Source organism: Helianthus annuus, chromosome 15 (genome assembly GCF_002127325.2).
Source record: "Helianthus annuus cultivar XRQ/B chromosome 15, HanXRQr2.0-SUNRISE, whole genome shotgun sequence".
Lineage (NCBI taxonomy): Eukaryota > Viridiplantae > Streptophyta > Magnoliopsida > Asterales > Asteraceae > Helianthus > Helianthus annuus.
In genome coordinates, this window is record NC_035447.2 from 55,035,728 (window position 1) to 55,052,616 (window position 16,889).

Genomic DNA, 16,889 nt, shown 5'->3' on the forward strand with positions numbered 1-16,889 from the left:
GTAGTTGAAAGAAAGTTTAACCAGTTCATTCTTTATTACCCAAACCATGTCCATGATTAGTGGGGGCTTCCCCATGTGAACCACTAGACCGTATGATATCGACTACAACGCAAGTAAGTTGTGCCCTACGTCAGTGTCTATCATCTCTGCCGGTTTGCCATAGTCCATTAGTACATGCCCGTCCGACTGGCACAGTGTGAGGTTTCTTAAACGTAATAGCGCTATTAACTAATGACCCGCTCGCCATTGGCCTCGGCGATTAAGTCGATATAAAAATGAGGGACTTATGATAGAGTTTTGTCTAGTAGGTTTTAAGGTTGTTGTCCTACCCAAGGAGGACGAACGTACGTAGTTCTACCCAAGGAGAATACGTAGGATTAATATTGGCATCCTACCCATGGAGGATGGCCGTACATATCCTACCCGAGGAGGATATGTAGATTCAGTTTTAGATTCTTTAAACCATTCCCAAACCACCGGGAATCCCATGCCTTAGAAAGTGTATGAACTCACCTCGGTTTGCTCGGTTAGATTCTCAAATATTGCTAACAGTCAAGGTCGGTCAATCACGTCCTAATATGATTATTAGTTACTCATTTAGTGGTTTTCAAATAGAGCACAAAGTTCCTACACGTATCTATCACATAACATGCATTACTTTAATGGTTTTTTGCCCATGAAACCTCCCCATCTATTCCCATTCACAAATAAACATACGACATTGCACATAACACTTTTATCGACACATAACAAGTTAGATCATTCACAGATAACATATTCGACATTTAGACACGCAAATCACTACCTATGTCGTTTCAGCTTTTTATTCAAAAACTGGACTGTTTTTGGGGATTTTAATAAAATAGTTATCTTATTTCAAAAATCCCCAACTTTTTACAGAACATGCTAAACGATCCAAATATTATTGTGTAAAAGTATCGGGGTCCAGTTCATTGCCAATATTTTATAAAAAATCATTTTCCGGACTACAATCAGATTCATTATTTTCTGACTGCAGCCCACGGAATAATTCGTTAAAAATTCATTGTAAGTCGGATTGACGAAATTCTAGTGGGACAATTACTACGACATCAGTGTTCATTTTAACACCACTTCATCTCTAGTTAGTTTATACCTCAAGACTTTGTTTATGTTCTTTAGAGTTCATGGATTCGCATCATCAAATAACTATTAACCACTCTAATAACATGAAAAATGAATGGATCTAAGTTCGTACCACTAGTTCAAGACTAGGGAAGTTCAAGAGTAGAAAAGTGGTGGTTAATAGCGAATAGAGAAGGTCCTTCCACTTCCGAACGCACCAAGCTTCGTTGTATGACCCGTAGCACCTTTGTATACTTGTAGATTGGATGAGAATGAACAAATGATGATGGTGATGATGGCTCCTTGTGTTCAGCCGAAAGAAGGAAAGGAAGAAGGAAGAAAGTGTTGTTGAGTTTGGTGAATAATCAACATGTTAAGATCCATAGGATTTATAACAAGTCTTCCACATGTGAAGGACCATTGTGTATTGTGTCTAATATCAACACAACACATCAAATAAAATATTGAAGAAATCAAGGGGTGTGGGACCTCTTGATGAACCGTGTTTAGGGGCGGGGGGTATATGGTTGGTTTTCAATGGAACTAGTTACACTCTAGTTAGTTTTAAAGTGCTTAGTTAGTGCATTAGTGTGTGTCATGCAATATAAGGTGTGTTAGGGTGTTCGGGGACCCTATCTAGCTCAGAAAAGTAGAAATAATGTGTTTGACAATATTTTTGTGTTCCGGGTAAAGTCCGGTTGTTCGGTTTGACACTGTTCCGTTTAAGTGCTTTATTAATCCGTAAGGTGTCTTTTATATATATTTTATAACACTTTTAATTTCTATCACTTAGGAAATCATAACGGACTATTTGGTAACTTTTCTATATATTACTAGTATGTTAACAAATACATGTAAGTATAGCACAGATATCAGAAAGCAGTTAAATGATTCAGCACAGTCGTCAAACACTTTAATTATCAATAATAAATTGTACGGAATACATGGAATTTTGAGGGTTGTCACATTCTCCCCCTATTAAGAAAATTTCGTCCCGAAATTTAGCTCGTGGTTACTGAGGAAGCTAGTTAAGTTGCGTTGGTTTCCTGGTTTTCCTGGGGTGTCACATCATCCCCCCGTTGATTTGGAATTTCGTCCCGAAATTCTGCAGTAGCTTCAGCCTCGGTAGTGGTTGCGCTTTTCTTAAACAGCTAGAGATACTTGAGTTTCACTTGGTCTTCTCGTTCCCAGGTGTACTCTGGGCCACGACGAGAATCCCAACGAACTCGGACAAGAGGTATCCTGGTACGCTTGAGAACCTTAACGTCTCGATCCGTAATCTCTACTGGTTCTTCGATGAATCGCAGTTGGTCGTCAATAGTGAGCTCCTTTAAGGGAACTATGAGGGTCTCGTCTGACAGACACTTCTTCAGATTTGACACGTGGAATACGTTGTGAACTCCGCTGAGTTCTTCAGGCAGATTCAACCTGTAGGCCACCTTGCCAATCTTCTCAATGATTTCGAATGGTCTGACATAACGCGGATTGAGCTTGCCTCGTTTTCCAAAACGAACTACACCTTTCCAAGGTGAGACTTTGAGTAGCACTCGATCCCCAATCTGGAACTCGAGTGGCTTTCTTCGCTTATCAGCATAGCTTTTCTGACGGTCACGGGCTGCCGCCATTCTTTGTCGTATCTGAGCAATCTTTTCGATCGTATCTACTACAAGTTCTGGGCTAGTGATTTGACTGTCACCAACTTCTGCCCAACAGAGAGGTGATCGGCATTTCCGTCCGTACAACGCCTCGAACGGAGCGGCCTGGATGCTGGTGTGGTAGCTGTTGTTATACGAAAACTCCACTAGCGGGAGGTGCTTCTCCCAACCATTACCAAAATCGATTACACGTGCCCTAAGCATGTCTTCAAGGGTTTGGATGGTGCGTTCAGATTGCCCATCCGTCTGTGGGTGATAAGCGGTGCTCATATCTAAACGTGAGCCAAAAGACTTGTGCATAGCTTGCCATAATTCAGAGGTAAAACGCGCGTCACGATCAGAAATGATGGAGGTTGGCACTCCGTGCCTTGACACCACTTCCTTCAGGTAAATGTCTGCTAGAGTAGAAAACTTATTCGTTTCCTTGATGGCCAGAAAATGTGCAGACTTGGTCAGTCGATCCACGATCACCCAAATGGTATCGTTTCCGCTTTGAGATCTGGGCAGGCCAGTAACGAAATCCATGGAAATTTGCTCCCATTTCCATTTCGGGATCTCTAGTTGTTGAAGTGGGCCTGATGGTTTCTGGTATTCGATCTTGACCCTAGCACAGGTCAAGCATTTACTGACGTAGGTTGCTATGCTGGCTTTCATACCAGGCCACCAGTATGTAGTCTTTAGGTCGTGGTACATCTTATCCGAACCCGGATGTACTGAATAACGAGACTTATGTGCTTCATCCATCACAAGCTCGCGTAAGTCTCCATAAAGTGGAACCCAGATGCGTCCGTTAACATAGTAGGCGCCGTTTTCCTTTTGTTCTAGCCGTTGCCTCGATCCTCGTAGGGACTCAGCCCTGATGTTCTCTACTTTCAATGCTTCAACCTGAGCATCGCGAATCTGAGCGGGAAGGTTGGATTGGATGGTAAGCTGTAACGCACGTACACGCTTAGGTATAGTATCCTTTCGACTGAGGGCGTCGGCCACAACATTGGCTTTGCCCGGATGATACTTGATCGCACACTCGTAATCATTCAAGAGTTCGACCCATCGGCGTTGACGCATGTTTAACTCCTTTTGCTTGAAGATATGCTCGAGACTCCTGTGATCGGTGTAAATGGTGCACTTGGTACCGTACAGGTAATGTCTCCATATCTTAAGCGCGAAAACAACTGCTCCCAATTCCAAGTCGTGCGTAGTGTAGTTCCTTTCGTGAACTTTAAGTTGGCGTGATGTGTAGGCAATGACCTTGTCACGTTGCATCAGCACGCAACCAAGTCCTTGGATGGAAGCGTCGCAGTAAACCACAAAATCATCTGTGCCTTCAGGAAATGAGAGGATAGGCGCGCTACAAAGTCTATCCTTTAAGTGCTGAAATGCGGACTCCTGTGCATCACCCCAACGATAGGTGACACCTTTCTGAGTCAGTAAAGTGAGAGGTTGCGCAATCTTGGAGAAATCTTTGATAAACCTTCTGTAATATCCTGCCAAACCCAAGAATTGGCGGATGTCTGTTGGTGTACGGGGTGCAGGCCAGTTCTTGATCGAGTCAACCTTGGATGGATCTACATGAATCCCATCCTCGTTTACCACATGGCCCAGAAAGTGGAATTCGCGAAGCCAGAAGTCACATTTCGAAAACTTGGCATACAACTGCTCTTTTCGAAGAAGTTCCAGAATAAGCCTCAGGTGTTGCTCGTGTTCCTCCTGACTCTTAGAATAGATCAGGATGTCGTCGATGAACACTATGACAAACTTATCCAGGTAAGGCTTGAACATCGGTTCATGAGATCCATGAAGACCACTGGTGCATTCGTTAATCCGAAAGGCGTAACCAGAAACTCATAATGGCCGTAACGAGTTCTGAATGCTGTTTTGGAGATGTCTTCCTCTCGGACTCTCAGCTGATGGTAGCCCGATCACAAATAAATCTTAGAGTAATAACTCGACCCTTGCAACTGGTCGAACAAATCATCAATGCGTGGAAGAGGATAACGATTCTTCACGGTTACCTTGTTGAGCTCGCGGTAGTCAATACACATTCTGAAGGTATCGTCTTTCTTCTTCATGAATAACACTGGAGCTCCCCATGGAGAAGAGCTAGGATGTATAAAACCCTTTTCTAGGAGTTCTTGTAGTTGCGTGGACAGTTCTTCAAGTTCTGATGGAGCTAGACGATAAGGTGCTTGAGCTACTGGTGCTGCTCCAGGAGCTAGCTCGATTTGAAATTCAACTTGACGATGAGGCGGAAGACCAGGCAATTCCTCAGGAAATACCTCAGGAAAGTCGCGCACAATAGGAATGTCTTCTATCTTCCTTTCTACCGAGGATGAATCAGAAACGAGGGCTAGGATAGCGGTGTGGCTCTTTTGCAAACACTTCTGGGCCTTAAGGAAAGAGATGATGCCTACAACAGTACCACTCTTGTCGCCACGAATTACGAGGGGTTCTTTACCAGGAAGAGGGATGCGGACAATTTTCTCCTTGCACATAATCTCCGCTTGGTGTTGAGATAACCAATCCATCCCAATGACAACGTCAAAACTACCCAGGATGATAGGGATGAGGTCGATAGAAAAGGTCTGATCGGCAAGGACAAGCTTGCAACCCTTAACTATATGTGTAGCCTCTAAACTTTTACCATTTGCTAACTCTACGATGTGCTTGGTGTTCAAAAGTGTTGGAGTACGCTTAAGCATCTGACTAACTTTCAAGGACACATAGCTAGTATCGGCACCCGATTCAAATAAAACAGTAACAAAGAAATCATCCAGAAGAAACTTACCCATCACAACATTGGGATCGTTCCTTGCTTCACCCTGACCAATCACGAACACCCGACCTTGGGCACCATTGCCATTATTGTTACCTCCGTTGTTGTTTCCATTGTGGTTCCCGTTTCTTTGGTTGTTGTTCTGATTCTGGTTTAGCTGGGGGCGGTTCCTCTTAAAGTGGCCTTCAGCGCCACACTGAAAGCATCCTTTATTGCCCTGCTTTTGCTGCTGCTGGTGGTTCTGTGGAGCTTGTTGTTGTTGTTGGCGATTCGGATTCGCAGGACGTGGGCTCCTGCAATCCTTAGCTTCATGGCCCAACTTGTGACATCGCTGACAACGACCCTTGTTGCACTGCCCGCTGTGATGCAAATTACATCGATTGCACTTAGGGTGATTTCCCTTGTACCCACCCTGACCTTAATTCCCAGAAGACTGCTGACTGGGGCTCCTGTACTCGTCTGTCTTTCGCTGCTGGGATTGAGCTGAAACAGAACCCTTGCCCAAATTTCCATCCCACTTGAGCTTATTATCGTTGGGAGCATCAGAAGTAGTAGCGCTAATACGCTTGGGCAGCCTGTTTTGCTCAACTGGCTGATCAGTGAGACGATGAGCCAACTTGACGATTTGTTGTATGGTGCCAAGATTTGCTGAGGTTACATGGCTTTGAATCTCTGGTACAAGACCCTTGAGGTACAGCTCAATACGTTTGATGGGAGGGTCCACCATAGTAGGGCACAAGATGGCTAGCTCATTTGACCTCTTCGTGTATGCCTCGATCTCAGACCCCGTCATCTTCAAATTGAAAAATTCCACCTCCAGCATATGGATGTCGTCACGACTGCAGTACTCTTCTTTAATTAGTTCTTTGAAACCGTTCCACGGGGTGGCATTAGCAACCGCCAACCCAAGCAGTTGAACCTGTGCCTTCCACCAGGTTAACGCAGCACCTTCGAGTGTCCCAGTAGCATACTTCACCCTGCGATCTTCAGGGCATTCACACATCTTGAAAACAGACTCAAGCTTCTCGAACCAGTGAAGAAGACCTACAGCTCCTTCTGTGCCGCTGAAAGTACTAGGTCGGCAATCCATGAATGTCTTGAACGTGCACACAGGAGGCTGAGCATGTTGACCTCCTGTAGGAACAGCCGCGAGTGCCTCAGCAACTCGTTCGTTGATCAAAGCCGTCAGCTGGGCTTGAGTTAGGTTGATACGTCCTCCGCGTCAATTCATGATCTTCATAACGAAGCAACGTAAGTGAGAAAAGTGTCGCGAAAGTGGGTAAGTGTGGGACGACAGGAGAGAGAGTAAGCACACAAGGTTTAATTAGCAATTATCACGTTAACTAATGCACAGCGTAAACTATCTAACCGACAATATAACATAAATCATACCACCTATTGTGTCGAGTCTTGCACATGGAGCGAAGCATCGTTGTGGATCGTTGAGCACTGTACAGGTTATAGTCTGGTTTTATCAAAAACTTTTCCCTTTTTAAAACCAAGTTCACTATAACCAATGGCTCTGATACCAATCTGTCACACCCCCAAAATCCACCATGCGGAGTATCACCGCTTGGAGGCGTGACATGACCAGGATCGAGCCACCAATCATATTGAATGACATAATAAGTAAATCAACCACAATACAATTGGTGACGAAAGCTAGTTAACTAAGTTCGAATTAATCAGCGGAAGCATTTAAAGTAAAACCCAAGACATAAGTCCATAGTTCATAAGTTTAAAGTCCAAAGCGTAAGTTTAATAAGTTCATAAGAATTTAAATATTAAGCACGGAACATAACAGTCCGTATCCCACAACGACTCCTTCCTCCTGCAAGCTCCAAGAATTTAGCGACCTGTAAGGCATGTAACAACGAGTCAACAACAAAGTTGAGTGAGTTCATGTTTGGTTGTTTAGTTTTAAGTTGTTTCTGAAAACGTGGTTTGTCTTTCGTTGGCGTAATTGCCGTGGGGGTTACCCCGTAGTTGAAAGAAAGTTTAACCAGTTCATTCTTTATTACCCAAACCATGTCCATGATTAGTAGGGGCTTCCCCATGTGAACCACTAGACCGTATGATATCGACTACTACGCAAGTAAGTTGTACCCTACGTCAGTGTCTATCATCACTGCCGGTTTGCCATAGTCCATTAGTACACGCCCGTCCGACTGGCACGGTGTGAGGTTTGTTAAACCTAATAGCGCTATTAACTAATGACCTGCTCGCCATTGGCCTCGGCGATTAAGTCGATATAAAAATGAGGGACTTATGATAGAGTTTTGTCTAGTAGGTTTTAAGGTTGTTGTCCTACCCAAGGAGGACGAACGTACGTAGTTCTACCCAAGGAGAATACGTAGGATTAATATTGGCATCCTACCCATGGAGGATGGCCGTACATATCCTACCCAAGGAGGATATGTAGATTCAGTTTTAAATTCTTTAACTCATTCCCAAACCACCGGGAATCCCATGCCTTAGAAAGTGTGTGAACTCACCTCGATTTGCTCGGTTAGATTCTCAAATATTGCTAACAGTCAAGGTGGGTCAATCACGTCCTAATATGATTACCAGTTAGTCATTTAGTGGTTTTCAAATAGAGCACAAAGTTCCTACACGTATCTATCACATAACATGCATTACTTTAACGGTTTATGCCCATGTAACCTCCCCATCAATTCCCATTCACAAATAAACATACGACATTGCACATAACACTTTTATCGACACATAACAAGTTAGATCATTCACAGATAACATATTCGACATTTAGACACGCAAATCACTACCTATGTCGTTTCAGCTTTTTATTCAAAAACTGGGCTGTTTTCGGGGATTTTAATAAAATAGTTATCTTATTTCAAAAATCCCCAACTTTTTACAGAAGATGCTAAACGATCCAAATATTATTGTGTAAAAGTATCGGGGTCCAGTTCATTACCAATATTTTATAAAAAATCATTTTCCGGACTGCAATCAGATTCATTATTTTCTGACTGCAGCCCACGGAATAATTCGTTAAAAATTCATTGTAAGTCGGATTGACGAAATTCCAGTGGGACAATTACTAGACATCAGTGTCCATCTACAGTACCAATTTCATGATCTACCCCTACACAGAACTCAAGTTATTACAGAAAACAGAACGCATATTTTCAGCAGCAAAAATGCAGCTCTAGCTGCTGTTACGAAATGACACTTTAAAAATAGTAAACGAAGTCCAAAAATTATGATTCCGGAGCCATTAGAACCGTATTTCATAATACATAAACCTAGACTTCAGAAAATACATTTTTCGTTACGTTACGGTCCTGTTACAGCCAACTGAAGTTGGCTATAATCACTAAACAGCTTTCTGTTTTCAGTCTTTAACCTTCTAAAGCGCGTTCGATTGAATCCGTTAACATGTTTAGTGATCACAACAACATCAAACATCAATATTAACTAGCAAATCATCAGGAAATCATAACAACACAAGATCAACATGATTCCATCTTCATTTTAACACTACTTCATCTCTAGTTAGTTTATACCTCAAGACTTTGTTTATGTTCTTTAGAGTTCATGGATTCTCATCATCAAATAACTATTAACCACTCTAATAACATGAAAAATGAATGGATCTAAGTTCTTATCACTAGTACAAGACTAGGGAAGTTCAAGAGTAGAAAAGTGGTGGTAAATAGCGAATAGAGAAGGTCATTCCACTTCCGAACGCACCAAGCTTCGTTGTATGACCCGTAGAACCTTTGTATACTTGTAGATTGGATGAGAATGAACAAATGATGATGGTGATGGTGGCTCCTTGTGTTCAGCCGAAAGAAGGAAAGGAAGAAGGAAGAACGTGTTGTTGAGTTTAGTGAATAATCAACATGTGAAGATCCATAGGATTTATAACAAGTCTTCCACATGTGAAGGACCATTATGTATTGTGTCTAATATCAACACAACACATCAAATAAAATATTGAAGAAATCAAGGGGTGTGGGACCCCTTGATGAACCGTGTTTAGGGGGGGTATATGGTTGGTTTTCAATGGAACTAGTTACACTCTAGTTAGTTTTAAAGTGCTTAGTTAGTGCATTAGTGTGTGTCATGCAATATAAGGTGTGTTAGGGTGTTCGGGGACCCTATCTAGCTCAGAAAAGTAGAAATAATGTGTTTGACAATATTTTTGTGTTCCGGGTAAAGTCCGGTTGTTCGGTTTGACATTGTTCCGTTTAAGTGCTTAATTAATCCGTAAGGTGTCTTTTATATATATTTTATAACACTTTTAATTTCTATCACTTAGGAAATCATAACGGACTATTTGGTAACTTTTCTGTATATTACTAGTATGTTAACAAATACATGTAAGTATAGCACAGATATCAGAAAGCAGTTAAATGATTCAGCACAGTCGTCAAACACTTTAATTATCAATAATAAATTGTACGGAATACATGGAATTTTGAGGGTTGTCACAACAATCATGTCTACATCGATGTCTGAATCAATCACTGGATTATCTGCTGACCTGAATGCTGTAACAGGTATTATTTACATGTTTTCTATTACATATTAACATAACTAATCAACACACATAAAAACTTAAGATAAGATATATGAACATCAAAGAGACAAATCTATCGAAAATCATCACAAAATTTAAAAACTAGACAAAATGATCAAACATAAGTCGGTGACAACAAGAGAAACGAGAGAAGATAAGTCATCACCATTGTCTCCCTTGTTGATGGCAAGGTAAATCGTTGTACTCGTAGAGAGAAAGTATCTATGAGACTATAACATGAGAAAATGTAACAGCAGAAAAACAATCGGGTTACTTGTTATGTTGTGTGTATGTTAATAAATAAAATTTATCATACACGTTTTCATTTTTATTTAACTTTCTCTACACATCGTATATATACTTATGTAATAGATTTTGTATAATAACAAATTTTAAAGCCTCTTATGAACAGTGGCTTTTTTTATACTTTTATGATTCTTGTCAATAATTGTTTTTTTTTGGTCTTTTTTTTTTTTGCCTTGTAATGAGTTAGTCTGTGTTTTACACCAGTTTGCAGTATAAGCTCGTGTTTGTTTTTGCCTATGTTTTAGATCACGTGATGATATAAATTCACGTTTTTGTTTTACAATATTTCTCAATTTTGGTCGTCGTTTGCTTACTACATAGCACAAGGTTGTACGCCCCTGGCGTCCGCAACGTGCGTGTCAACATCGATGCATGTACTGTATTTGTTTTTATAGTTTTTCTCAACGTGCCAGTATAAAATTCATTGAACACGAAGTTGTATTCGTAATAAAATATTATTTTTGGTATTGAAACGAACCAAACCAATACCAACCGAACAACCAGTACATATATTCGTTTTTATGGTTTTCAATCGATATAAAACATGTGTCGATTGCTATGCCGAGTGTCAGTATCATGTTGTTGTTACTGTAATGAACCGAACCGATACTGATTGAAATACTGCCGCAAAGCACGAGGGAATCCCACTAGTTAAAAAACAACTAACAAATCGAACTGTAAATAAACATATGTGTCTGGTCTAAACAAGAGAAAAGAGTCAAGAACAACACGAGTACCCCTTGAAAAGGAAGGTTCTTCCTAATACGGGACCGCAATTAAATGAAATTTATGTCATTAACTAACTTATCTAACACATCTAGATACACCTTTTATAGCGTTCTTAGATCATCCGTAATGGCTAATGCCTCTTAGACCACTCGGTGTGGGGGTCGTTCAGGCCCGGCGACGCCCCCTCCCCCCCCCCCCATTCCGGGTGGCTCGTCGGGGTTGGGACGATGAGGACGGGAGGTAAAGGACAAAAATTGTTGCATCTTCTTCTCACACACACATATACATACAACATATACATATATATATTTTAGGCTCATCCACCATTTCCTTAGTTTCATCCTCTTTGCCCCATTCTCATACCCATCCTACGTGCCACTGACGTGGAGACCCATCCTCCATCAACCATAACGAGTAGCCTTAAAGGGACATTTTTCGCCAAGTAAACACAATAACGCCCCATGTGATGGTTAAGACCCCCCTTAATGTCTTTTCATCCATTACTTTCCATGTTTTTTCTTTTCGATGGCCATTATTCTAGAAATGTATCTTCCTCTTCATCCCTCGATAATGCACATGGAGGGTGGGTGGGTGGGGGGGGAGGCGTTATCAAACTATTTTACGCCCCTATAATGCACATTACGCATGACCTTATATGAATAGATACAAGTAATGAATATTTATTTTAGTACTTAATCCTAGTTTTATAACCTTATAAATTTTTTAAAATAATAAAAGCTTCATATCAATAAAACAAGTAAAAGTAATGATTTATTGATTGATTATATAATTTCGTATATATTCTGAGTATGTAACTAAAAAACAATAGTACTAATATTGAGAAAGTTCTCATTTCACTATCCTGGAAAATTTGGTTTCATTAAAAATTGGATTCGTTGGTGACCACTAACGGATTACAGACAAATAAACCAAAATCCAAAAAAAAAAAACCAATTGATGGATTACAAGAAAAATATGTAGTTTCAAAACATCTGCTGAGAATCACCGAGAAAACAATACAACATAACAAAATAAAGGAAAACTAAAACTTAGCCAATGAAATAGTCATCGAGGAACTATCCATTTTTGATCCTTGGATAATACGGGTTGGTGACCTATTGGTGAATCTGTACGTAACGGTGTTCATGGGCGCTATGGGGCGTTATGGGAGGATGAGACGTCATATACAGTCCCATTACAGATGGTCTTAGTGAGGTCTCTACCCACTTCCGGTTTCATCACATAACCTCACCGAAGGATCGCCATTGGTGAATCTGTACTAAATTAAAGTCTTTTCATTTATAGTATTTAAAAGTATTGTTATTATTACCTTTAAGATCTAACAAATTTAAGAGTATTTTTCATCTTGTTACATGTGAAGTTCAAAGGTTGTTCATATTTTGACGTGGATGTGAAAATTGAGATATAATACACACTTGAAGGAGTAATTTGGGATAGTTTGATGAAGAAGGAAGCAAGATTGAAATAGCTAATTGAATATTGAGGCAATATGATTAGAGAGGAAGATTGTTGATGAAAGTTTAAAGAAATATGAATAGAATATACAACATCAAGCTTTAGGTGTGTTCTAATCATAACAGCTTTAAAGATGAAAAGAAAGAAAGTTCTGATTTGAAACTGATTACGAAAGTGAAGGAAATTCTGTTTGGAAAGATCCCAAAGGATTTGTTTCCAATTCGTGAAATTATTGGTCAAGAACGAGTTGATGATAAGAAACGAGTCGTGAAAGGAAATAGAAGTGTGGTTTCAAATTTGAATATGGAAGGAACGATTGCTAACTTTGCAGAACTGGTTAAGCAGGTATGTTATACAGACAATTGAAGAGAAGGAATAAAGGCACAAAAATGAATATTTCAAAATTAGGGGATGAATGAAGGACTAATCTTGAATATATTAACGTTTGTTTTTTAAAGACATTCTATACCCTACATTTTCAAAGGGCTTGTACAGTAACATTTTTATTACTACCTCCGTCCTAACAAGCATTCGTAAATTATAAAATTTTAATTTTAATCACGAAAGCTCTTTACCAAAATTTAAAATCAAAACTTGAACAATCTTTTTTCCATTTTTAAGTAGGAATTTGTTTTATTCCCTTTCACGTTTATGTAAACTTGTCTACAACTATATTACTTGTGAAAATCATTAAAAGTAGTGTTAAATAAGGAAATTAAATTATGGGTTTGACTAAAACCCTAGTGTTCCCACCAACATTTATGCGTGCATGAGTTATTGTTTAGTTTTATTTATTATTATTTTTATTATATTATTTATATATATAAATAAATACATCAATCAAGTGTTATGAAGTCGTTGAGCTATCTATCTACATCCCTTCTCCGGTGGCCAGCCACACTTGTTTTCATTTAATGATATAACCATCCACCATCTGCCCACCCTACCCTTCCCTTTTTATAATCCATTCCAAATTCCCAATTCATCTTCATTTTCCTTTTCATTTTCATCTTTACACAATTATATAATAAACTCTTTTGATTTATTTGCACCATGGATACTAATAATACGGTTGATATGGATAAGGAGAGGTTAACGGCGGAGCTCGCGATTAAGGATTCGTCCTCCGTCGTTATTAAAATCCGGCGAAAGCTACCAGATTTTTTACAATCTGTTAAACTGAAATATGTGAAGCTTGGTTATGGATATTCTTGTAACACTGCAACTCTTGTTCTGCTTCTCATTCTTTTCCCTTTGATCATAGCCACTCTCATTCAGCTCACCGGGCTTAATCTAGACACGTTCGCCTTGATTTTCACTAGTGTTGATACCGTTACTAGTCTAACCGGTGCTGTCGTCTTGTTCTTCATATCAGGTTGTTAGCCGAGTTTATTATCTATTATATTTATTATTATTTGAATTATTACTTCAATTCAATTTAATTTAAGTTTGTTTGTTAGTTATTATTATTATTATTCGAATTTTAATTTAATTGTTTTCTGGAACGGAAAACGCCGCCCTAAATTATACTCCTAAAATTTACCTAAAGGACTTGAACTTACATTACTTTAGTGAGGATGAACACCTAAAGGACATCAGCTATTTTTAGTTTAAATATGATAATAATTTTTAACATTTTACTATTTTCATAAATCGGTTAACTTTATTATTACTTTTTTCATTGCAATTAATATCTTGTTTTCAGTTATTTAATACCTAAAATATTATTCACCAATATCGTTTTATTTTTTTTTTGATAGGGGTTTATTGGGCGAAACGTCCCACTCGGGTTTATCTCGTGGACTTTGCTTGCTACAAACCCGACGACGAATGTAAAATCGCGAACGAAGCGTTCGCGAAAATGTCTGAAGAATCCGGATTTTTCGAATCAGAAACGTTGAATTTCCAGAGACGAATTGCCGGGCGGTCCGGGTTAGGAGACGAGACGTATTTACCAAAAGCTATCACAGCTCGGCCTCCGCAACTCACCATGAAAGAAGCAAGGGCGGAGGCCGAACTTGTGATGTTCGGTGCCCTGGATTCGCTCTTTAGCAAAACCGGGGTCCGACCACAGGAAATTAGCATCTTGATAGTGAATTGTAGCTTGTTTAATCCAACCCCTTCACTATCCTCCATGATCGTTAACCATTACAAGCTTCGGCCCGATATCATGAGCTTTAACCTCGGCGGAATGGGCTGCAGCGCTGGAGTTATCTCAATCGACTTGGCGAAAAACCTCTTGAAAGCGAACCCGAACTCGTACGCTGTTGTATTGAGCATGGAAAATGTCACTCTCAACTGGTACCCTGGGAATGAACGATCAATGCTTTTGTGTAACTGCATTTTTCGTATGGGCGGCGCCGCCATGCTGCTCTCGAACAAATCGAGAGACCGCAGGAGGGCGAAGTATGAGCTAATGCACACGGTCCGCACACATAAGGGGGCGGATGACAAGTGTTACAACTGTGTTTACCAAAGAGAGGACGATAAAGGTATTATATATTATATACTGTATTATTTTATTAATTATTATTTTATTAATCAAGTACATACCGGGAATACTTACAAATGAAATATACTTAAATGATAACTTTTAACTATTGTAATAATATAATATAATATAATATAATATAATATAATATAATATAATATAATATAATATAATATAATATAATATAATATAATATAATATAATATAATATAATATAATATAATATAATATAATATAATATAATATAATATAAAGCCCTAACAATATATTCACTCTAATAGGTATTATCGGTGTTTCACTTGCACGAGAACTCATGGCGGTCGCGGGGGATGCACTCAAGACAAATATAACAACTATGGGACCCTTAGTGCTTCCGTTTTCGGAACAGTTGATGTTTTTTCTAACACTCGTGAAGCGAAAAGTGTTTAAAATGAAGGTGAAGCCGTATATTCCCGATTTCAAGCTCGCGTTTGAGCATTTCTGCATTCACGCGGGTGGGCGGGCGGTCCTGGATGAGATCCACAAGAATTTGAACCTAACAGACATGCATATGGAGCCATCGAGGATGACGTTGTATCGGTTTGGAAACACGTCTAGTAGTTCTTTGTGGTATGAATTGTCGTATGCGGAAGCCAAAGGACGGGTTTCAAAAGGGGACCGCGTGTGGCAGATAGCTTTCGGGTCAGGTTTCAAGTGTAACAGCGCGGTTTGGAGAGCGTTGAAGTCGGTTCCGGCCGGGTGTGAGGGTAACCCGTGGGCTGATTGCATTGATAAGTACCCGGTTAAAGTTCCGGTTTAAATATTGAACCTTAAAAGGACCAAACAACCTTAAAAAAGACCAAACAAAGTTCAAGTGATATTATTATAAGGATTATTACTACGTATAGTAAAAGTCTTCTTGTTTTGTTCACACAAGAAGTTGGTGTTTGTATATTCATGGTGGAAAAAAGAATCACTAGATAGAATTTTGGGTCAAGTGTTTTTTTAATTCCCACATGATTATTTGATGTTATATGTTTTGCAACTGTATTTGACTTACAGAGAGTGTCATTTATCATGTATTTAAATTTGAATATATATATATCTATTTAGTTATTTGAAGTCTTGGATTTGTCCTTTTTTTTTTTTTTTGGATTAGGTGGTTCAGAAAAACCACTTTTAACTTACAATTAGCGAAATTGTTGAATTCATTTGTCTTGATAGCAAATTCGAATGAGACAATTGTTCTCATGCAGGTGGATTAAACCGGGGAAAATAACAAAAATAGCCATTGACCAACAAAAATTTCAAAAATAGCCTTTTGAGGCGTCTGAGTTGAGATTCTACACCAGTTGTAGTGTCTGAACTTAAACGTCTCATCCTTTTCCCTTTTCTTTCTTTTTTCACCATGATTTTTAAACCGGAATAACTTTTTCATAAAATAGTGTATCTTTTTTAAATTACACCAAATTAAAGATAATTTTATCATTGTTATTTTGGTGAATTTAAAAAAATATATTATATGAAAAAGTTATAGGCGTTTTAAAATCATAGTTGAAAAGAAAAAAAAAAGAAAAAGGCTGAGACGTCTAGGTTTAGACTCTACACCTGCTATATAGTCTTTTCCCTTTTCTTCCACCATGATTTTCAAATGAGTATAACTTTTTCATAAAATATTGTTCTTTTAATTACACCAAATTAATAACTATCTTTCATTTGGTGTATTTAAAAAAAATATTATATTATAAAAGAATTATGCACGTTTAAAAATCATGATGTAAAAGAAAAAAAAGGGAAAAGGCTGAAAACGGCCGAGACGTCTGAATG

The 16,889-nt window shown here is 39.0% G+C and overlaps 1 protein-coding gene across 1 annotated transcript; it reads left to right on the top strand.

Moving 5' to 3' along the window:
- The first annotated feature begins 13,449 nt into the window (after positions 1-13,449).
- LOC110911701 (3-ketoacyl-CoA synthase 1) lies at positions 13,450-16,178 on the top strand. The gene is made up of 3 exons (XM_022156333.2): positions 13,450-13,967; positions 14,353-15,084; positions 15,365-16,178. The coding sequence occupies exons 1-3, from the start codon at positions 13,646-13,648 to the stop codon at positions 15,880-15,882; spliced, it is 1,572 nt and encodes a 523-aa protein (XP_022012025.1). The 5' UTR covers positions 13,450-13,645; the 3' UTR covers positions 15,883-16,178.
- Positions 16,179-16,889: the final 711 nt, after the last annotated feature.

Coding starts and splice junctions, on each gene's coding strand:
- LOC110911701 (XM_022156333.2), top strand. CDS start 13,646: ATGGATACTAATAATACGGTTGATATGGATAAGGAGAGGTTAACGGCG. Junction 13,968..14,352: donor CGTCTTGTTCTTCATATCAG/GTTGTTAGCCGA, acceptor TTTTTTTGATAG/GGGTTTATTGGGCGAAACGT. Junction 15,085..15,364: donor CCAAAGAGAGGACGATAAAG/GTATTATATATT, acceptor TCACTCTAATAG/GTATTATCGGTGTTTCACTT.